This window comes from Opisthorchis viverrini, assembly GCF_000715545.1.
Source record: "Opisthorchis viverrini unplaced genomic scaffold opera_v5_123, whole genome shotgun sequence".
Taxonomy (NCBI): domain Eukaryota; kingdom Metazoa; phylum Platyhelminthes; class Trematoda; order Opisthorchiida; family Opisthorchiidae; genus Opisthorchis; species Opisthorchis viverrini.
The window spans coordinates 263,480-280,630 of NW_008751777.1; the positions used below are offsets into that span (position 1 = coordinate 263,480).

At 45.6% G+C, this 17,151-nt stretch overlaps 2 protein-coding genes across 2 annotated transcripts in view; one reads left to right on the top strand and one right to left on the bottom strand.

The window, feature by feature from the left end:
* T265_13938 (hypothetical protein) overlaps nucleotides 1-3,689 on the top strand; it is a gene marked incomplete at both ends in the record, with an annotated part of 28,961 nt that extends 25,272 nt beyond the window's left edge. Inside the window, one exon of the mRNA XM_009171242.1 lies at nucleotides 3,291-3,689. Within this exon, the coding sequence (XP_009169506.1) occupies nucleotides 3,291-3,689 (399 nt within the window). The remainder of the gene's footprint in view (nucleotides 1-3,290) is intronic.
* T265_06035 (hypothetical protein) overlaps nucleotides 1-15,231 on the bottom strand; it is a gene marked incomplete at both ends in the record, with an annotated part of 19,783 nt that extends 4,552 nt beyond the window's left edge. Inside the window, 5 exons of the mRNA XM_009171205.1 lie at nucleotides 1,127-1,269; nucleotides 3,588-3,701; nucleotides 3,750-3,908; nucleotides 12,141-12,377; nucleotides 14,397-15,231. Of these exons, the coding sequence (XP_009169469.1) occupies nucleotides 1,127-1,269; nucleotides 3,588-3,701; nucleotides 3,750-3,908; nucleotides 12,141-12,377; nucleotides 14,397-15,161 (1,418 nt within the window). The remainder of the gene's footprint in view (nucleotides 1-1,126; nucleotides 1,270-3,587; nucleotides 3,702-3,749; nucleotides 3,909-12,140; nucleotides 12,378-14,396) is intronic.
* Between the last annotated feature and the right edge of the window lie 1,920 nt (nucleotides 15,232-17,151).

The window sequence follows — 17,151 nt, forward strand, 5'->3', positions numbered from 1 at the left end:
TCATCATCAAAGACAGCAACATAAGTGTTGACACTGATGCTTCACTGCCGTACGACCATGAGGTTCGTCTAGTTATATATATATATATATATATATATATATATAACTAGACGAACCTCATGGTCGTACGGCAGTGAAGCATCAGTGTCAACACTTATGTTGCTGTCTTTGATGATGATTCTTTTGCAACAATAACCGAGATATCGCGGTATATTTCCGTGACGCAACACTACTCGTAAGGTAGGTGTCGAAAAGTTTTCAGAAAGACACTTATTTAGTCACAAACTGTCTTAATAGGGTGCTCCGTGCTAGGAAGTAGGATGGTCAAAGTTTACGAAATTCTCCGATTACATCTTGTAGGTTTGGTATTTCGGCCATCAATCGAGCAATGGTGATCCCTTTAGCAAAGGAAATTTCTAGACAGCGGTAACGAACTGGTAGAAAAGCAGCATATAAAACTATCACTGCTGCGGTGATACTGACCATGAAAAACCATCGATGCATTCTACAAGACGATTTAATGAAGAATGGTAGACATTTTTGCGGTAGAGTATGAGAAGAACATTGTAGGAGGGGCGAAAAACACACTGGACAATTGAAGAGTATATGGTTACCATGCATAGAATTCGTGGGAAGAAGTCATTGCAATTCAGTGTAGATTTCACTCTGTAAGTGAAATCAGCCTACACCGAAAAGCCGAGAAGCACTGTGCAGCTGTTTCATGGTTATTCCGAATTGTCTCCACTCTAACCCACATTCTCGCGGCTAGCATTTGGACACTTAACCATTCGGCCACAAGCGGCTGATCGACTGTGTGAAGAATTCGCACTTAGACGGACCAGAACCTCCTTGAAACCTCAAAGTATTCACAGGCTACTAATAGTAACCAGATTTGTTCTCCCACACACATACATACACCTCGAACGCCGTTTCTTAAGTAAACTTGTCACCAAACTGTTCAAAAATTGGAACTTAAAAACTGTTAGTTGTAGAGAACAATTAGTCCCCATAACGATTTAGCGGACGGTAAAAGTTGACCGAAGAGATAATTGTCGGAATAAGGATAATGGGGGTCACGCAAATCAACAAGAGCTTGACAACTTGCGACGGTTCCGGTTCGACCTACCTGACAAACCCGCAAGCGAGGGCTTCCGAAGCATCGAAACGTCTAGCTGTGTAGATCAGCTCACGGGCGAGGCTGTCACTACCCAACAAGAGGGGTAAACGCTGTAACGTGCCAATATCAGCTGCAATGCCCAGTTCCAATTCCTGAAGCGCACAGTGTTGTCAGGATGAGGGAGAGGAAGCTGATGAATCTGAAGTGTTAGTATCACTATTCAAAACCTTACCTACCTCACCATCGCAGTGTGGCAAGGTACAGATGAGAATAGTATAGTAGACTCTTTCAGGAGGAACACTACCGAAGTCACTCCCGTAGGAATTATTAAGGGTATTCCACGTCAATCATGGCCTAACGTGCGAATCGCTTTCCAAGATGGGTCAAATGACCTCAGTTAGTGAAATTCCTGTATTGGCTGGTGACCGACGAAGAAGAGTGGGAATATGATGTACCCTCAACATCAGTATTAGTGCTAACCCCTTGACTGTGATGCTACTCGTGAGTAGTATTAGGTCTAGCCAAAAAAGCAGCTGAAACCGATTCGACCAGAGAAAACCTTACGTAATCGGATAACCACTGGGTCTTCTCACTGACGGCTAATTGATGAGTGTCTTGACGGTCACGTGTAGGATTTTTCGCTCCAAATACTGGAAAAGAAATCATGTCATGCAAACCTTACGAATGCGGTTCGTGATCTCGACAGAGTAAATGGAGAAGATGGAGCCAAGGTTTCACGTTTGGCTGGCCACTGATTTTATTGTTTCGATTTCGAGGAGAAATGCCCTTTGTTGAAGACGCTGGTCTATCACAAGCAAGAGATCATTCGAAACTACAACAAGACTAAGCGTCTGATACTGCCCCAAGCTTAGTCGTTGTCAGTAGTTGCTAGAAAACATGGGCAGTTGTGTGACGTTGAAGACCACTGTCGAGTGAGTGGTCCTCGCGGACGCGGAAGATCCGCAAACTAGCGACATGAACATACCTTGGTGCCAAGCCATCTATACCTCTTACAGGAATCTTGGGATCTTCGTCTACAGATTACGCTCAAAGTTAACCGTCGACAAAAGTAGGAACAAAAAGTCGGGAGTGAACAGACATACAGTGGTGACGTGCGAGTGGATCTGAATCGGCTTTAAAGGCGATGATCACTGTTGAATTTCGTAGTGAAAAACCAAAGATTACTCAGTATCGAAATGGTTGATACGTGGCGAAGAGAACTGAGTCTTTTGCATGGACAGTTCATACGCCCACAGTCGTGGAATCAAAAGTGTATCCATACGAACGACTTTAGCCCTTCCGTGCACCATTTTTAAGGCGGTTACGCTGCGACAGCAGAAGAAACCAGTTCTCCTCTTTCTGTCAGCAACACACACGGGCCACCCCACCGAACGCACATAAAGGAATAAACAACAACAGAACCGTCCATGACGAATAGCCTTCATTACACTCCGTCAGAATCTGTTTATCGATTTTTACTATGAAGCGGACTGACCAGTGTCATATATCAACCCCTTTTTTATGCTAGGAATCTCCGCAGGAGCATGTTCAAAATTTGGGGTGCACGAAATCTGGGGAGTTGTGAATCTCTGAGAACAACCTAACTGAAAATTCCAGTCAAGTCATATTAAGGAGTTTAGCTAAAAAAATGCCAGGACGTTTCAAAATGAACGAATCGCTTCGTTTTTTCCTGCTGAACCCTATCCAAAAATCATCCATCCTACCACCCCAGCAGTCTATTATTGCTCCCGTAGGGTTGATTTAAACTGGTCGGCTCCAGTCAGCGACATATCAAATCTGTTGCGGTCATCTCAAGACAAAACTCAAATCCGGTGCTCCGCTGATTAGGAATCAGTTCGAATTTCCGAAAACAAGTGCTACTACTTACCTCGCATTCGAGTCAGCCACAAAGAGACCAAATGTCATTAGTCCAACGGCAAGGAAGCGAATGCGAGACCGACAAAATAAAGTTAAGTTCATGCATCCCCTATCTCCCGGTTCAGCTGTAACAGCCTCCGAAAAAAGCGTAAGGGCTGGGATACCGCCAGGTTGCCCAAGCCTCGACAAGAGCATCCGAGGTCGGGTTCGGACAGCGAACCTTGCGTTCAGTAAGTTTGCGCTTTAACCGAACCATCGCGAGCCACCCACTGCACCTTGATGCTTAAGCGTTTAGATTCGTGGTCAATGGTTAGAGCGCAGATCTACTGATCTGAGGGTCCGTGGTTCGAACCCGACCGTTGCATCTCGACTTTCCCTGTCTAGGGTTAGGCTACCTGGCAGTATCCTAGCTCTCGTGTTTACTTTCGGTGCCATGGCAGTTAGACACCGAAAGGATGCTACAGCTGAAGGACTTTTCGTAGTCACAAATAAGCCCTTGAGTCATGGTCCAGACCCCAGCACAGGCAGTGTTCATGTAGATAAAGCAGCCCGCCAACCAACTTGTCAGAAAGGATTCGGTGCTAGTTCTTACCTTCACTTGGAACCAGGCATCCTCGGACGCGTACCGGATATCCGCAGCACAAACCATATCCACAGCACCGCCGACACAAGCACCGTGGATAGCGGCGATTACAGGTTTGTTGCACTGTTAACGAACGACATGAGCGTACGGGAGAAAAAATCTACTGCATACCTTCTCCAACCAATTGAACGTTTCCTGCATGTCTTCAACAATACGGCGTAGAGCCAAAGCGAAACGAGCTGAATCCTTTGAATGTGCCTCCGCAAAAATAGACGGGAACACGCTAACATCCATGCCTGGAAAGAATGGACCGAAACGAAGCATAGAAACCTGCGGAAAATACTTTGCCCTGCCCGGAAAGCACAACAACGCGGGTTGATTTGTCCGTTTTGATCGCTTTGAAAAGCTGCATTGTTACCCTACACACGCGTATGGTGAGTTGAGCGGTCAGAACAAACGTACTTCCAAAACTTTGTAGACATGGCGTTCCGTTTTTCAGGCTGGTTCATTTGAACGTGAAGCACATGTGAACTGGGTTTGGATACAAGAAAAGTTTCCCATGACTGAGTGTGAAGTCCTCGGGTGAGTAAAGCTCGTAAGAACGGACGGAAACCAGAGTACAGACCACTGGTTAACATGCTGCGCGGAGAATACGAAAGTCTGTGGGGGAAAAACAACATATAAGTGTATGATACGGAAGAATTGGAAAAAACGAAGCATTCTCTCTATATAGGCTACCACTCTTATTTTAGTCGTGTCTACCCGGGACTATCCACATTTAGCCGTGACACCCTTTCAGTGCTCGAGTGCCATACCACGAAGGAGATGGGACATTGTCAGGTTGCGCAAGCTCAGACAGAACCAGCCGAGATGCTTGGGTTGGGGTTCGAGTCCCATACCACGAGGGAGATGGGACACTGTCAGGTTGCGCAAGCTCAGACAGAATCAGCCGAGATGCTTGGGTTGGGGTTCGAACCCAGGGCATTCCGGCCAGTAAGCTCACAACTTAACCATCTCGAGCCCACTGGCACTGTAACTGCCACTGAGTGCGTCCGAACTCATCCGGAATCTGTCCCAGATGAGAAACTCGAATATAAATGAAAATATTCTGCCATGTTGCAGAGTAATCCGAATAAATTAACCATGTACAGTTAAGGTGAGATATTCCATTCCTCACCGTGTACCAGGGGAACAACACTGTCTCTCAGTCAAAAGTGGTTTGCCAGTAATGGGGTTGGTTTGTATTGTTCTCTGCGGTTGGGCTGGTTAAACCCCTCTCTGGACACCACCACTCAACTGTTCCCTGTCCGGGAACTTAATGGAAAACTCTGAAAAATGAGGAATGAGGATGGGGAATCTCAGGACAGCTACGTTGCCGTCAAAAAAGAACTTCCTACTTCTCTGTGGAATAAACCCTTTGACTGTCAACTGTATAATCCGAAGTAGGTTCCAGAGACTTTTGAGGCGGATGAGGAGGTAAGAGACCTGACTGTTGATAACAAACTGAATGACGAACAGACATGCGTGAACAAGGTTCTGTGGTCCCAACACAATGCACTCACTGTACATGAGTTGGGGGTGCTTGAACAACCATCATAAACGTTGAAATTAAACGATTTAAGGCGTTGGACAGTCAAAGCATTGAAGAGACCGGGGGTGGATTTGTGACCAAAAACAATGCTTTGAATAACCAGCTGAAGTATAAAAAACAACCACTGTAAAGCCGTCCTTTTGAAACCAAGGAATATTTGAGACCTTTTTCAACTGCTTGGGGGTCGAATTTGCCGGTTTAGTTGGAAAATTATTCCCCACTGAAGTCACTTAAGCACGTTAATTCAACTATCCCCCGTCTGCCAACATTCTCAAAGAAGGCATCGGCACCCCTGATTAAGGTATGCTGACTTTCATAGTATTCAAACCAAACAAATGCATACCTGCCCACATGCGGGTTCCCACTTGCTAGTCACTGATCAACAGTTCACAATGAATCCACAACACTCGTATGACTGATGGTGGTGTGATGGGAAATGGTGATTTTAACTTAAGATTTCGTCCAGTCGTTGGGGCCAGCCGGTGCTGAGAAGCTGAAGTGCATAGTACAGCTGTTTTATACATTCTGGGAATCATCAACATATCACAAAGTTCAGAGAGTCTCAAACTAACGACCATCCGGCCAGTGGTTGAACACTTAACCGGCCACGAACGGCCGGACACCAGTGCGATTAGCTCTCACGTGATTGTCTGACTGGTGTGGCTGTTGACTGACTCATTGAGGGACAACTTTTTTGGTGGATTCACACATCTGAATTATTCTTCCCTCTGAAATAGTAAGAACAAATAATAAATCATTCAGCTGTAACACCCTTTCGGTGCCTAGCTGCCATGCCACCCGAAAGAAGCACGGAGGCTGGGATACTGACAGGTTGTCTAAGCCTAGACAGGGGAAGTCTAGAGGCAGAGGTCGGGTTCAAACCACGGAACTTCCGGCCAGCAAATTCGCGCTCTTGAGCCATCTCGATCCCCCCCTCTTCTGAACAAACTATAGTTTCTTGATATTATCAGATGTGGAAACCTCAATCGAGATTGCATCCTGTGAGTAAAGAGCCGAAAAATGCTGTGCAGTGCACACTGCATAGTTGAACAGCACGTGACCACGCAATGCGAATGACGTGATTGGGTCTAAATGTCTGAAATGTTCGTAAATTCACATGAAAACGCCACCGCATGAGCGGTGATCTTCACCACATCATCTCTTCTGGCTCAGTCGAATGCAATCGATCGAAATACCAAGTAAACGTCAAACCAAATGAAGGCAACACGAATGCGACGATTGGTATAGCAATTTAAGGTTTTGCGCGTCATTTGAGACCGATGAGTAATTATTCTATGTACAACACTCGTGGTTAAAAATGCGAATACAAATTGTATGCTTCTGTGATAGAAAGTTCAGCTGTTCGTAAATCGGTGTAAAAGTGGATGGAATGTCAAGCATTTCACTTCAAGGAGGTTGGATAACACAGAACTGCTTGTGTGGTGTCGTTTTCTCCTCTGCTGTACAGAAGGGGATATGCGTATTAAAAAACCGCCCCACTGTTCAACCAATATAGCTGTCTCCGCAGGAGCAAACTTGGCCAGAAACTATGACTGATGGTGGTGTGATGGGAAATGGTGATTTTAACTTAAGATTTCGTCCAGTCGTTGGGGCCAGCCGGTGCTGAGAAGCTGAAGTGCATAGTACAGCTGTTTTATACATTCTGGGAATCATCAACATATCACAAAGTTCAGAGAGTCTCAAACTAACGACCATCCGGCCAATGGTTGAACACTTAACCGGCCACGAACGGCCGGACAGCAGTGCGATTAGCTCTCACGTGATTGTCTGACTGGTGTGGCTGTTGACTGACTCATTGAGGGACAACTTTTTTGGTGGATTCACACATCTGAATTATTCTTCCCTCTGAAATAGTAAGAACAAATAATAAATCATTCAGCTGTAACACCCTTTCGGTGCCTAGCTGCCATGCCACCCGAAAGAAGCACGGAGGCTGGGATACTGACAGGTTGTCTAAGCCTAGACAGGGGAAGTCTAGAGGCAGAGGTCGGGTTCAAACCACGGAACTTCCGGCCAGCAAATTCGCGCTCTTGAGCCATCTCGATCCCCCCCTCTTCTGAACAAACTATAGTTTCTTGATATTATCAGATGTGGAAACCTCAATCGAGATTGCATCCTGTGAGTAAAGAGCCGAAAAATGCTGTGCAGTGCACACTGCATAGTTGAACAGCACGTGACCACGCAATGCGAATGACGTGATTGGGTCTAAATGTCTGAAATGTTCGTAAATTCACATCCCTCTTCTGACTATAGTTTCTTGATATTATCAGATGTGGAAACCTCAATCGAGATTGCATCCTGTGAGTAAAGAGCCGAAAAATGCTGTGCAGTGCACACTGCATAGTTGAACAGCACGTGACCACGCAATGCGAATGACGTGATTGGGTCTAAATGTCTGAAATGTTCGTAAATTCACATGAAAACGCCACCGCATGAGCGGTGATCTTCACCACATCATCTCTTCTGGCTCAGTCGAATGCAATCGATCGAAATACCAAGTAAACGTCAAACCAAATGAAGGCAACACGAATGCGACGATTGGTATAGCAATTTAAGGTTTTGCGTGTCATTTGAGACCGATGAGTAATTATTCTATGTACAACACTCGTGGTTAAAAATGCGAATACAAATTGTATGCTTCTGTGATAGAAAGTTCAGCTGTTCGTAAATCGGTGCAAAAGTGGATGGAATGTGAAGCATTTCATTTCAAGGAGGTTGGATAACACCGAGCTGCTTGTGTGGCGTCGTTTTCTCCTCTGCTGTACAGAAGGGGATATGCGTATTGAAAACCACCCCACAGTTCAACCAATATAGCTGTCTCCGCAGGAGCAAACTTGGCCAGAAACTGCCCTTCAGCACTTGTTGGTGGGGGCAACATTCTAGTGTGGCATTAAAGATGTTCGTAAGACTCCTTTGCAGTTACCGCACTGTTGCTTCGCAAATAGTGCCCTGGATGGAAGGCACAGGGTCTCCCCCGCAAATTTCTGTGATCTGGATTAGAGATACTTCGCCAGGAATCTTCCCGGGTAACCACTCTGTCGACACAAACTTCTCACGTCAAGCTGTTTTTGAGCCGGTTTGTGTTACCCTATCATACAGGCAGTAAACAACATTCTACCTTACTTCGAGGGGATGGAAAGACTGGAAAACGCGGACACTGACCTGTCCCTATCGAGTAGCGATGCACGGAATATTGCTTTGAATGGCTCTGTAACCTTTCAGTCGTAACACCCTTTCGGTTGTCTTGCCACCCGAAGGAAGCACGAGGGTTAGGATACTGACAGGTTGCCCAAGCCTAGACAGGGAGGTCAAGGTGCAGAGGTCGGGTTCGAACCGCGGACCTTCCGGTCAGTAAATTCGCGCTCTAACCACTGAGCCACCTCGCCCCTAGCTCTGTGTTCCGGTTGGTTAACACATTAAGGAAGGACGGCAGCTGGTTCCGTCCAACTTCCCACGTGAAGGATATGCGTGGGTGGGTCTCATTAAAAATGCGGATTTAGAGAACACGTGGGCAAAAGACTCATTGTGTTCAAAACACCGCCTTGTGACGAACAAAACGTAAAACTTCATCCTACACACAATCTATGACGGTGAAATTACATGTAGGAAAAGTTCGTCCCGTCTAGAAAAACAATATATTATTAAGATAAAAACAATTAGTGCGTGTATCTTGTGTTAGAAAAGGATCAAGCGCGTGAAAAAAGTCAAAAATAGCAACAAAAAAAGAAGAGATAGGATCTCAGAAAACAATACATTCAACGGACGAAGGGGAAAACATACGTTCACTGAATTAGACGATACGTTGCATGAAAGTCACGTGCGCGGGAGAGATGTAAAAACCTTCTGAATCACGAGTTTTCTCCATCGAACAGAGATAAATCGATCCCAGCAACTGTGAACCAAATGAACAGTCGATAAAGTCCTCATACAGTGCAGGATCAATCCGGTCAATTTGGAGTTTGCGACCAACTGGACGACTTAGCTGAAAACGAAAGGCAGAGACAATGTGGCGACGGGGTAGCAACCCTCATTATTTAACGCTCGAAGACTTGGCCAAAAGTGACAAAGCGACAGTGAAGGGTACGGTAAGCGGAAAACTCATTTCGTTGCGGCAATGTGCTTTTTAAAACCAAAAAGAAAACAGCCATAGGAAGCGAGCTGCTTCATACAATCTCCATGATACCGATTGTTCGAAAGACCAACGGCAACCATCGAAGGTAAAACGAACGGACTGAAAATAACAAGCATAGCTAAGAAGGTGAGGCATGAATGACGAATGCAAGAAATATACTGTACACAATATACACAGTAGTCCCTCTCAAGAGTGTGATTTTGAGAAGCAAATCTATCCAAGAAGCAGATGGGATGTACCGGTCCCAATCCAGCACATGAGAGCAATGTCTCCATACACGAAGAGAGAGAACATCTCTGAGTGCCGAACAATGTGGAGTGTTAATCCCTCAAACAGGGTCCACCCCATTTTGTGAGAAAAACAGAATAAATGGGAATCATGAATAATCTGGCGACGGAGTATCAAACATATAGCTGACTGAGAGAAGAGAACGATAAGCGTACAACAAACAGCATGAGATTCGGATGGGAACAAAGATAAAAACGTTCCTGTCATAGTTACAAATCCTACACTCCAAAGTACGCACTAGGGAGCAGCCGCAACAAATATGCATGAGCAATACACAGATGCAAATGAGAAGTGCCTGAAGAATAGCTATCGACCAATAAGATCAGCTTAACAAGATGGGCATTCAATACGAGAAAACCCATAGACGGCACTCCTATAAACTGCTCCGAAGGAATTACAGTGAATGTGTAGTGTATGTGTGCAATGACGGTCTCGCTTCAGAAAGATCTTTGGGAGGACGATAATGGTGAACCTCTCCAGGAAGATCCCTCAAGTAATCTACCTCACTAAAATAAAAGCTTCAACAGATCGGGTGACTCGAAAGGTTGGCTGGATTTCCGGGAACACAAGGAACCCAACCACCGGCACGTCTTTCGAATAGGTCAGTTTCGGATTTTGCATACATAGTTTTGTTGTTTAGTTAGCGCAAAGGAAGCAGGCGAATTCGGATAGGTGCCAGGTTGCATAATTGATGGGTTATCCTGTTTGTGTGAATGAACCGTGTTAGGTGGAAAAGATGGCGTCGCGTAGGTGTTGTTTTTTTCAACTTGAACGACTTCTTTTGATAAATCCTACTGAATGACTACCACACATGCGGCCAAGTGTGAACTCGTTGAGGCTAAGACCGTTCGCTAAAAGCACGCTAGTCCTACGAAATCAAGTGCAGCCACATTGGGATCTGTTTGGTACAATGACTTCCAAAGTCTTCCCAAATAGTCAGCCTCATGCTTTCGTGTGGAATAAAACCATACGTTTGACGACATGTACAAAGGTCCTAGTGATTTTCAATATCACTCTTCATACGAAGGCCTTCAACTCAAGATAGGAAACATCGCTGTCAAACACTGAAGTATCGCTTGCTTACCATTCTTCCTTCATACAGACACGTTTGAGTCATGATTCCGTTTCTAAAACCTTACGCTTGAATTTGTGACCGCATGTACTCTTGCGCGTGGCAATGGATGGATGAAGGTCCCGAGTCAAAAGGAAAGATCGACTTTGGTACCTAAATTATCGGTCAGTGAACGTCTGCCCAACAGTTTGTTCGGTGAAAAATTCGAACCGTTAAGTCATTCACATCCAGTGCAAGCATGAGGGCGTCCGGGTCCGAACAGAGGGATCTGAAATGCTTACCTCTCAGGCAACAGCCCACGACACTTCAATCCATATGCCAGCTTGAGTCCACTCCTATCCACCACCCCCATAGGCAAGCATGTCGAGACCATTTCCAGTCAGACTCGTGGCAAATTTTACCTCCTTTTTAAATAAGCTTCCCATGTTCTCAGTTTTTTTTCGCACACGCAAGTCACCATTATTAACAACAATATACCAGTATTGGACACTGTTTCTTAAAGATTAGACGATGTCCTGGTGAGTAGCGGAAAGAAAAGCCGGTAATAGGAGCAAAAAGCCCGGTATCACTGTGCCAAACTACCAAGAATGGGGTACCTACACTTCGAAGGAGCGCCGAAATGGGAATGGCTGACCAAAAGATCAGAGTGGGACGCCACAGGCGAGACTGTTCGAACATGTTTTCGGAAGTTCATCCAATAGGAGCTCAGCACATCACATTACCAGCATCACCAGCGGCACTGACGACTACATCAGCGTAGACCACAGGTGTTCTACTGACTTACAAGAAAGTCAGTTCAGTTGCTGGCCAAGACATAAATGATCACAATAACTTGGATTTCAGACCAACGGAGACAATGTTTGGAATAATACTGGGAAACCACTAAGCCGGTTCAGTTTGCCAGCTACAATACAGGGGCCAAGAACGCCGTTTGAAGCGATTACACTTTCACCAAGGATGGGTGGGTAGAAGATGAGGACCTCCGAGGCCTAGGGTGAACAACTTAGTCCATTCCACTACGCAATGAAGTTACGCGTCCAAACCTGCAAATGTATTGCATGGAGGCCAATAGGTATAAGGTTGGGACTCTCAAAGTCGATTAAGTGATACAGGTAAGGTCAAGCAAAGCTTTACACACCCTAAGGCGAACTTTTAGCTGCGACGCCTGTTAGTGAACATGACTTGACTGAACAGAAGCAACCTCCGTTCATGAATAAAAGCTGTCTCCTGAAGACGTCAGGGCTAGCCCGCCACAGAAAACGATTATACTGATCTGAAAACACAATAAAAGGTTGTGTTGCGCGCTCTCAGGTAGTCACTAAGGTGAGTAAGGATCACACATTGAAGGTGGTTTGTGTCTGAGGAATGTCTTGTCAGAAAGGGCTGTTTAGCATATCGACCGCAAAGTGCAACACAAACGGGATGAAAAGGTAACACTCAAAGAAAATGTTAGCCTACCTTAACCAAGGTAATGTGCGGCACAAAATCTCGACCGTCCGTCGGACGTAGGCCGCAGGAGTTCAAAACCAGATCCAAATGGTCTACAAAGTTTACTAGCTGCTGATTTGGTTCCACTGCGGCATAGACGACACGCCCATGAAAATTCCCGATGCCACGGATCGATAGTGGTTCGGTTGGAAGTAGGTCTTGCAGTTCCTCATGGGCTGACTTCAGAGCGCATACACATTCAGAGACCTGAAACGCAATCAGCACAATTTGACTAAGCGATTTTCAAGTTGCTCAGTGTGGTGGAGCTACCAAGAAACAATTCCGTAAATGGACACCAGGCTGGGGATCAGTTGAATGTATACGGATACATAGTGTATCGAAAATCACACATTCGAATTCGAGACCCATTTCAACTACATTGCACTAAAAACAGAGATCGAAGGATTACGAAAAACACAGAAAAGCACAAAAATCAAATGTCAGAAGGATTTGACTACATAAGACCCTACAGCGTCGGGCTGGTCGCTTGCGGTGGGTCTAAAGGCTTTTTTTGTATTTCAGTATTTGTTGGTCGTCAACCGCTGAAAATGGACAAAAACTGCCGAAAGATTTCCGAAAGTGTTTTTCAGTGGAAATGAATCAAGATAAAGACGCGGTGAACCGATACAAACTGGTTGACAATATCGCAGCGAGATGATGCGCCTCAGTGGTTAAAGACATTGACCGGATGGTCCGTGGCTCGAATCCAACCACTGCCTTTCGAATATCCTCTGTAGGTCTTGACAAGCTTGCAGTGCTTCAGCTCTCGCTTCTTTCGTGTTACACAGTACCTGTATAAAAAAGAACTCCACAGCTGAACAATCCAACAGTGTATTTTCATTGGACAGCATTTAAAAACCGAACGGATTCTCACAGCTATAGCAAACCGATTCTATCGGCTCTTTTTGCATCGTCCCATCAACGCAACCGATGGTGCGAATCAAAAAGCGGAAGGGACGCCAGAGAGCCGCATTAAGATGACAAATTGGAGGAAGAGTCCACAGGACCTAAATTATGGATTTTCAAAAACGGTGGCAAGCAGAGACAGACATCACAATAAAAAGGAAAGGAGCAAACGAACAACTGCCATCGGGCTACAACGAGTCAGGAAGGACTTAAAGAGCATGTGTGATTGGGTGCGTTATTGACTAGTATCGATACAATGAACAGGTGCTTGCAGGCAAGCTTTGTAAAAGCCATCCGTAAGAGCTTAAAACTAGCACAATATGGATTCGTTTCCCATCAATTTATCACCATCATCATCGGTGTTAATACCGGTGCTTCACTGCTGTAAAACCATTGATTTCAGTCCACTATACTTAAGCCCTCGTAATGGGAGGAAAAGAATAGGGAAGAAACCTGGGACAGGCCTATATCAAGCCTGCATCTTTAAACCCTCACCAGGTAATCTGGAAAGGAAATGACGGCTCCGACATCGAGTAGCTGCCACTTCTTGCGATGTCTCCAGCCAAGCGCAGGCGGGATAAAGGGAACAACATTCCGGAAGGCGGGTCAAACTAACAACACTCAAGTTCATCGCATTCTATTTCACACCCTTCTACCAAGTTACACTTTATCCACCTCGAGGTTTGTGCCATTATGAAGGAGGCGGACAACACTCGTTTCTGCATGCTGCATGGCCCAGCCGCCGCAGTTGATGGTGCTGGATGTTTTAAGCGACTGAAGTACCCGCTGCACAGCAAAACACCAGTTTTATACTCTCGTTGCGAATTTGTTGGCGCCATCCGATATCAGCAACGCTTCTGAGGCATGGTGGAGGACGCCTCACATCATAAGTCCGGAGATACCATGTTTTGCGACCATGCAGTAATACAACCCTTACTGTAGCCTGGTACATGTGACGCTTGAGACCCAGTGATAAGCTGTTTTGGCGCCACACGTGACGCAAATTATCAAACCTGATTCGGGCCTTTGAGATTCCCAGACGGCTCATAGTAACCCCCTTCCCGAAATAAACCTCTCTTGGAAAGCAGCTGCTGTTCTTCGAAATCCACAAACATCTTATGAATAAAAGCCAAACATTCCGCTTCATCAGTGAGGATTCTCCTTTGAGAAAGCCATTGAATTATTTAAGCTTAAGTTCATCAAATCCTAATTTGAAGAATAGGGCCGTTCACCACGCGACAATAGAAAACACCCGAAAACTTGTAAATACAAAAGATGCATAGAAGAGCTATCTAAGTAACACTGAAGAACACAACCCACCTGTTCAGCATTATCCAAACGAAGTGTACGCAACGTCATGTGGTAGGCTGCCGGAGGTATGCAACAACTTTTGAAAGCAGGTTCACACTTACACACATGTGACTGGAGTTTGACTGCTTGCTCCACAAACTCGGATGAGTCGATTCGATGGCAGATAAAGAAATTCGGGCGCAATTTGTTTTGCCAATAGGCATCAGCGTCATCAGTGTCTTCGTCCGAGTCCTCGTTAGGGACGTTCTTATCAGCTCTGTCAAGTCGCGGGTTGTCCCCGGAAGTTCCAGTCCATACCGTTATCCCATCATCCTCTATGTCACTTTCCGGTGAATCAATCTGGTTCATCGCTATATGTGATTCCTCATCCTCGTTCTGTTGCCTTATCACATTGTGTATGGTTATCCCTGAACCTTGTGAGCCAAATACGTTATCCAAAAGGATCCGTTTGTCCCATATTACGTTATTCTTATATTTGAAATATTGAATCCGATGCTCTGGAATCCCGAACGTGTAATAGTCCAAACTGTCAAGGGGTTCCCATGAAAACGCCTCAAAGGGTTTTTCCAGGATACCCAAGAATCGATCCTCATAGCCTATAGTGACAGCATCCTGAGGAATTTCATCATCCCATATAATGCGGTTGACAACATCCATCGCAGTTCGCATCGGAGTTCGTTTACTCCGCTTCTTTTTCGCATCTGGGGTAGTCTGTTTGATTTGGTACTTCTTCGAACCCTGTTGGTTGATGGGAGTAGGAGTCAACTGATCCATTCCGGAGATAAACAACAGCTGAAATAGATTGACCACGAGTAGTAACCTTCAAAAATAAAACCAACCATCAAGATACCACAAGTGTATATTTCCCTAACAACAGGAGTAGACCATCAGGAAACCGCCAGGAGCTAATTTGAAGGTAGCGAAGTCAGGTCACCGAAATGGATCCTTCCAATCTTATTTATCCGCAAAAGTATACTCAGTTATTGATCAGGCAAAGTAGATGTGCAGTAAACTTGCACAAATGCTTAGTGTCAACTGATTAGGGTCGTGACGACTGACTTGAGAGACACAACTGCCGTAAAGTTACAGTACTGGCATTGCGCAATCGCGCCGTTAGGTTTAAAAATCTGACGCTTGGAAGGGTCCCCAATAATTGTCTGGATGCCTAATCTATTCAACCGCACTGTGCTTCGCAAATTACTTTTGACCATTTCATGAGTTTCAGCGTCAATTTTGTTTGCCACTATCATCCTAGATGACGTTACAATAGGGACTAGTCGAAAATGTCCAGAAGATGCCTAGAAGCAAGTCAGGCTGGGGTCACATGATGAGCCAGCGATCTACTTTATCGTTGCAGTTGTAACGCAGAATAATGAAAGCCGGTAAAGCAAAACAATAGTTTCCGAAGCCCTCGCAACAGACCATACGCTCGAGTTGTGACTTGAACATGACACATCATGCCACTTTCTTACAAGGTTCTATGCTGCTACCTTCAGCTCCCTACTCAAAATTTATAAACAAATTTATAGAGAACGAATAGGAAGCGCCAAAGGCAGTAGATTGCAAGTGGGAAGTATCATCCCTTGCATCCCTGTTATTCTGGGACTTTACGAAAGCCTCTCCAAATTACAAACAACATAACTATCTAACAGACTGGGATCAATTGAAGAACCGTTCAGAGAACTTTCGGCTTCTGATCACGATAGTATCTCGAACCATTACTAATTTACGAATATAGTTTGGAGTTGGAGGTACAGTGACTATGGTTTCCAGAGGTATCAAATCGGATCGTCGTCATTCAACCACAGCTAAGGGCACACTTAGTAGCAACATTAGGACTTGGGTAGAGATGAAAATGATTGTAGAAGGGCAGCATTAAAGGCTCTATTGATCCACTTTTATCTCTTTCTTCACAGTAGGGCTTCACCAGCATTATCATCATTATTATCATCATGGACAGCATGACTGATGCTTCACTGCCGTAAAACCATGATTTATTTGAAAGCCTTAATGTGAGGAAACCCGACCTCAAGCTGCCACCTTGATGTGGTCGGGCTTGAGTGCTGCAATGATGCCGCGGGCTACACTGGCTGGAACTTCGTTCCACAAGGTGCAGCCATGCCAGGAAGGCCAAAGGGGAGCAGCCAGACCAAGAACAGCGAGACCCCGTACTACGAGTAATCATGCTACGAGGCGGTCTAGGGGTAAAGTCGTACTGTCCTCTGCGACAAGAGCGTGAAGGCAGTAAGGCGTTTCCCCATGTCCATATTTATGGAAGCACCGATGTCTTCCTCCGAGGAAGGACGGGTTAGAAAAGGTCTGCCCCAAAAACCGCACACTCCGATCGCCCAACGGCTGACCGTGACCGCCGGCGCATTATCCAATACGGTCAAAATACTTTTAAAGCCAAAGAGCAAAAATTCACCTGCCATGCGCAGCCACATCAGAAATGAGACAATAATGTCTTATTCCCTGAGCCCTCGGGTTAGGCCAACTCACTGTAGCCGAACAGGCCAGACTGTTGAGTCATCGCCTCTGGACAGGGTCACCAAAGAAAACTCGACTGTCCGCTGCTTCGTGGGTCAGACTTCTGAGTCAGAGGCTAGGGTTAGGGTCCCCGAACAAAACCCTTCGTCCTCCCACTGCATTGTGGGTCACACTTTTGAGTCGAAGGCTCAAGTTGGGGTACCTCAACCAAACCCCCTTCCTCGGCCTGGGCAACCGGGAAGTATCATTTGCCCGCGCAGTTCAGCGTCCACCGATG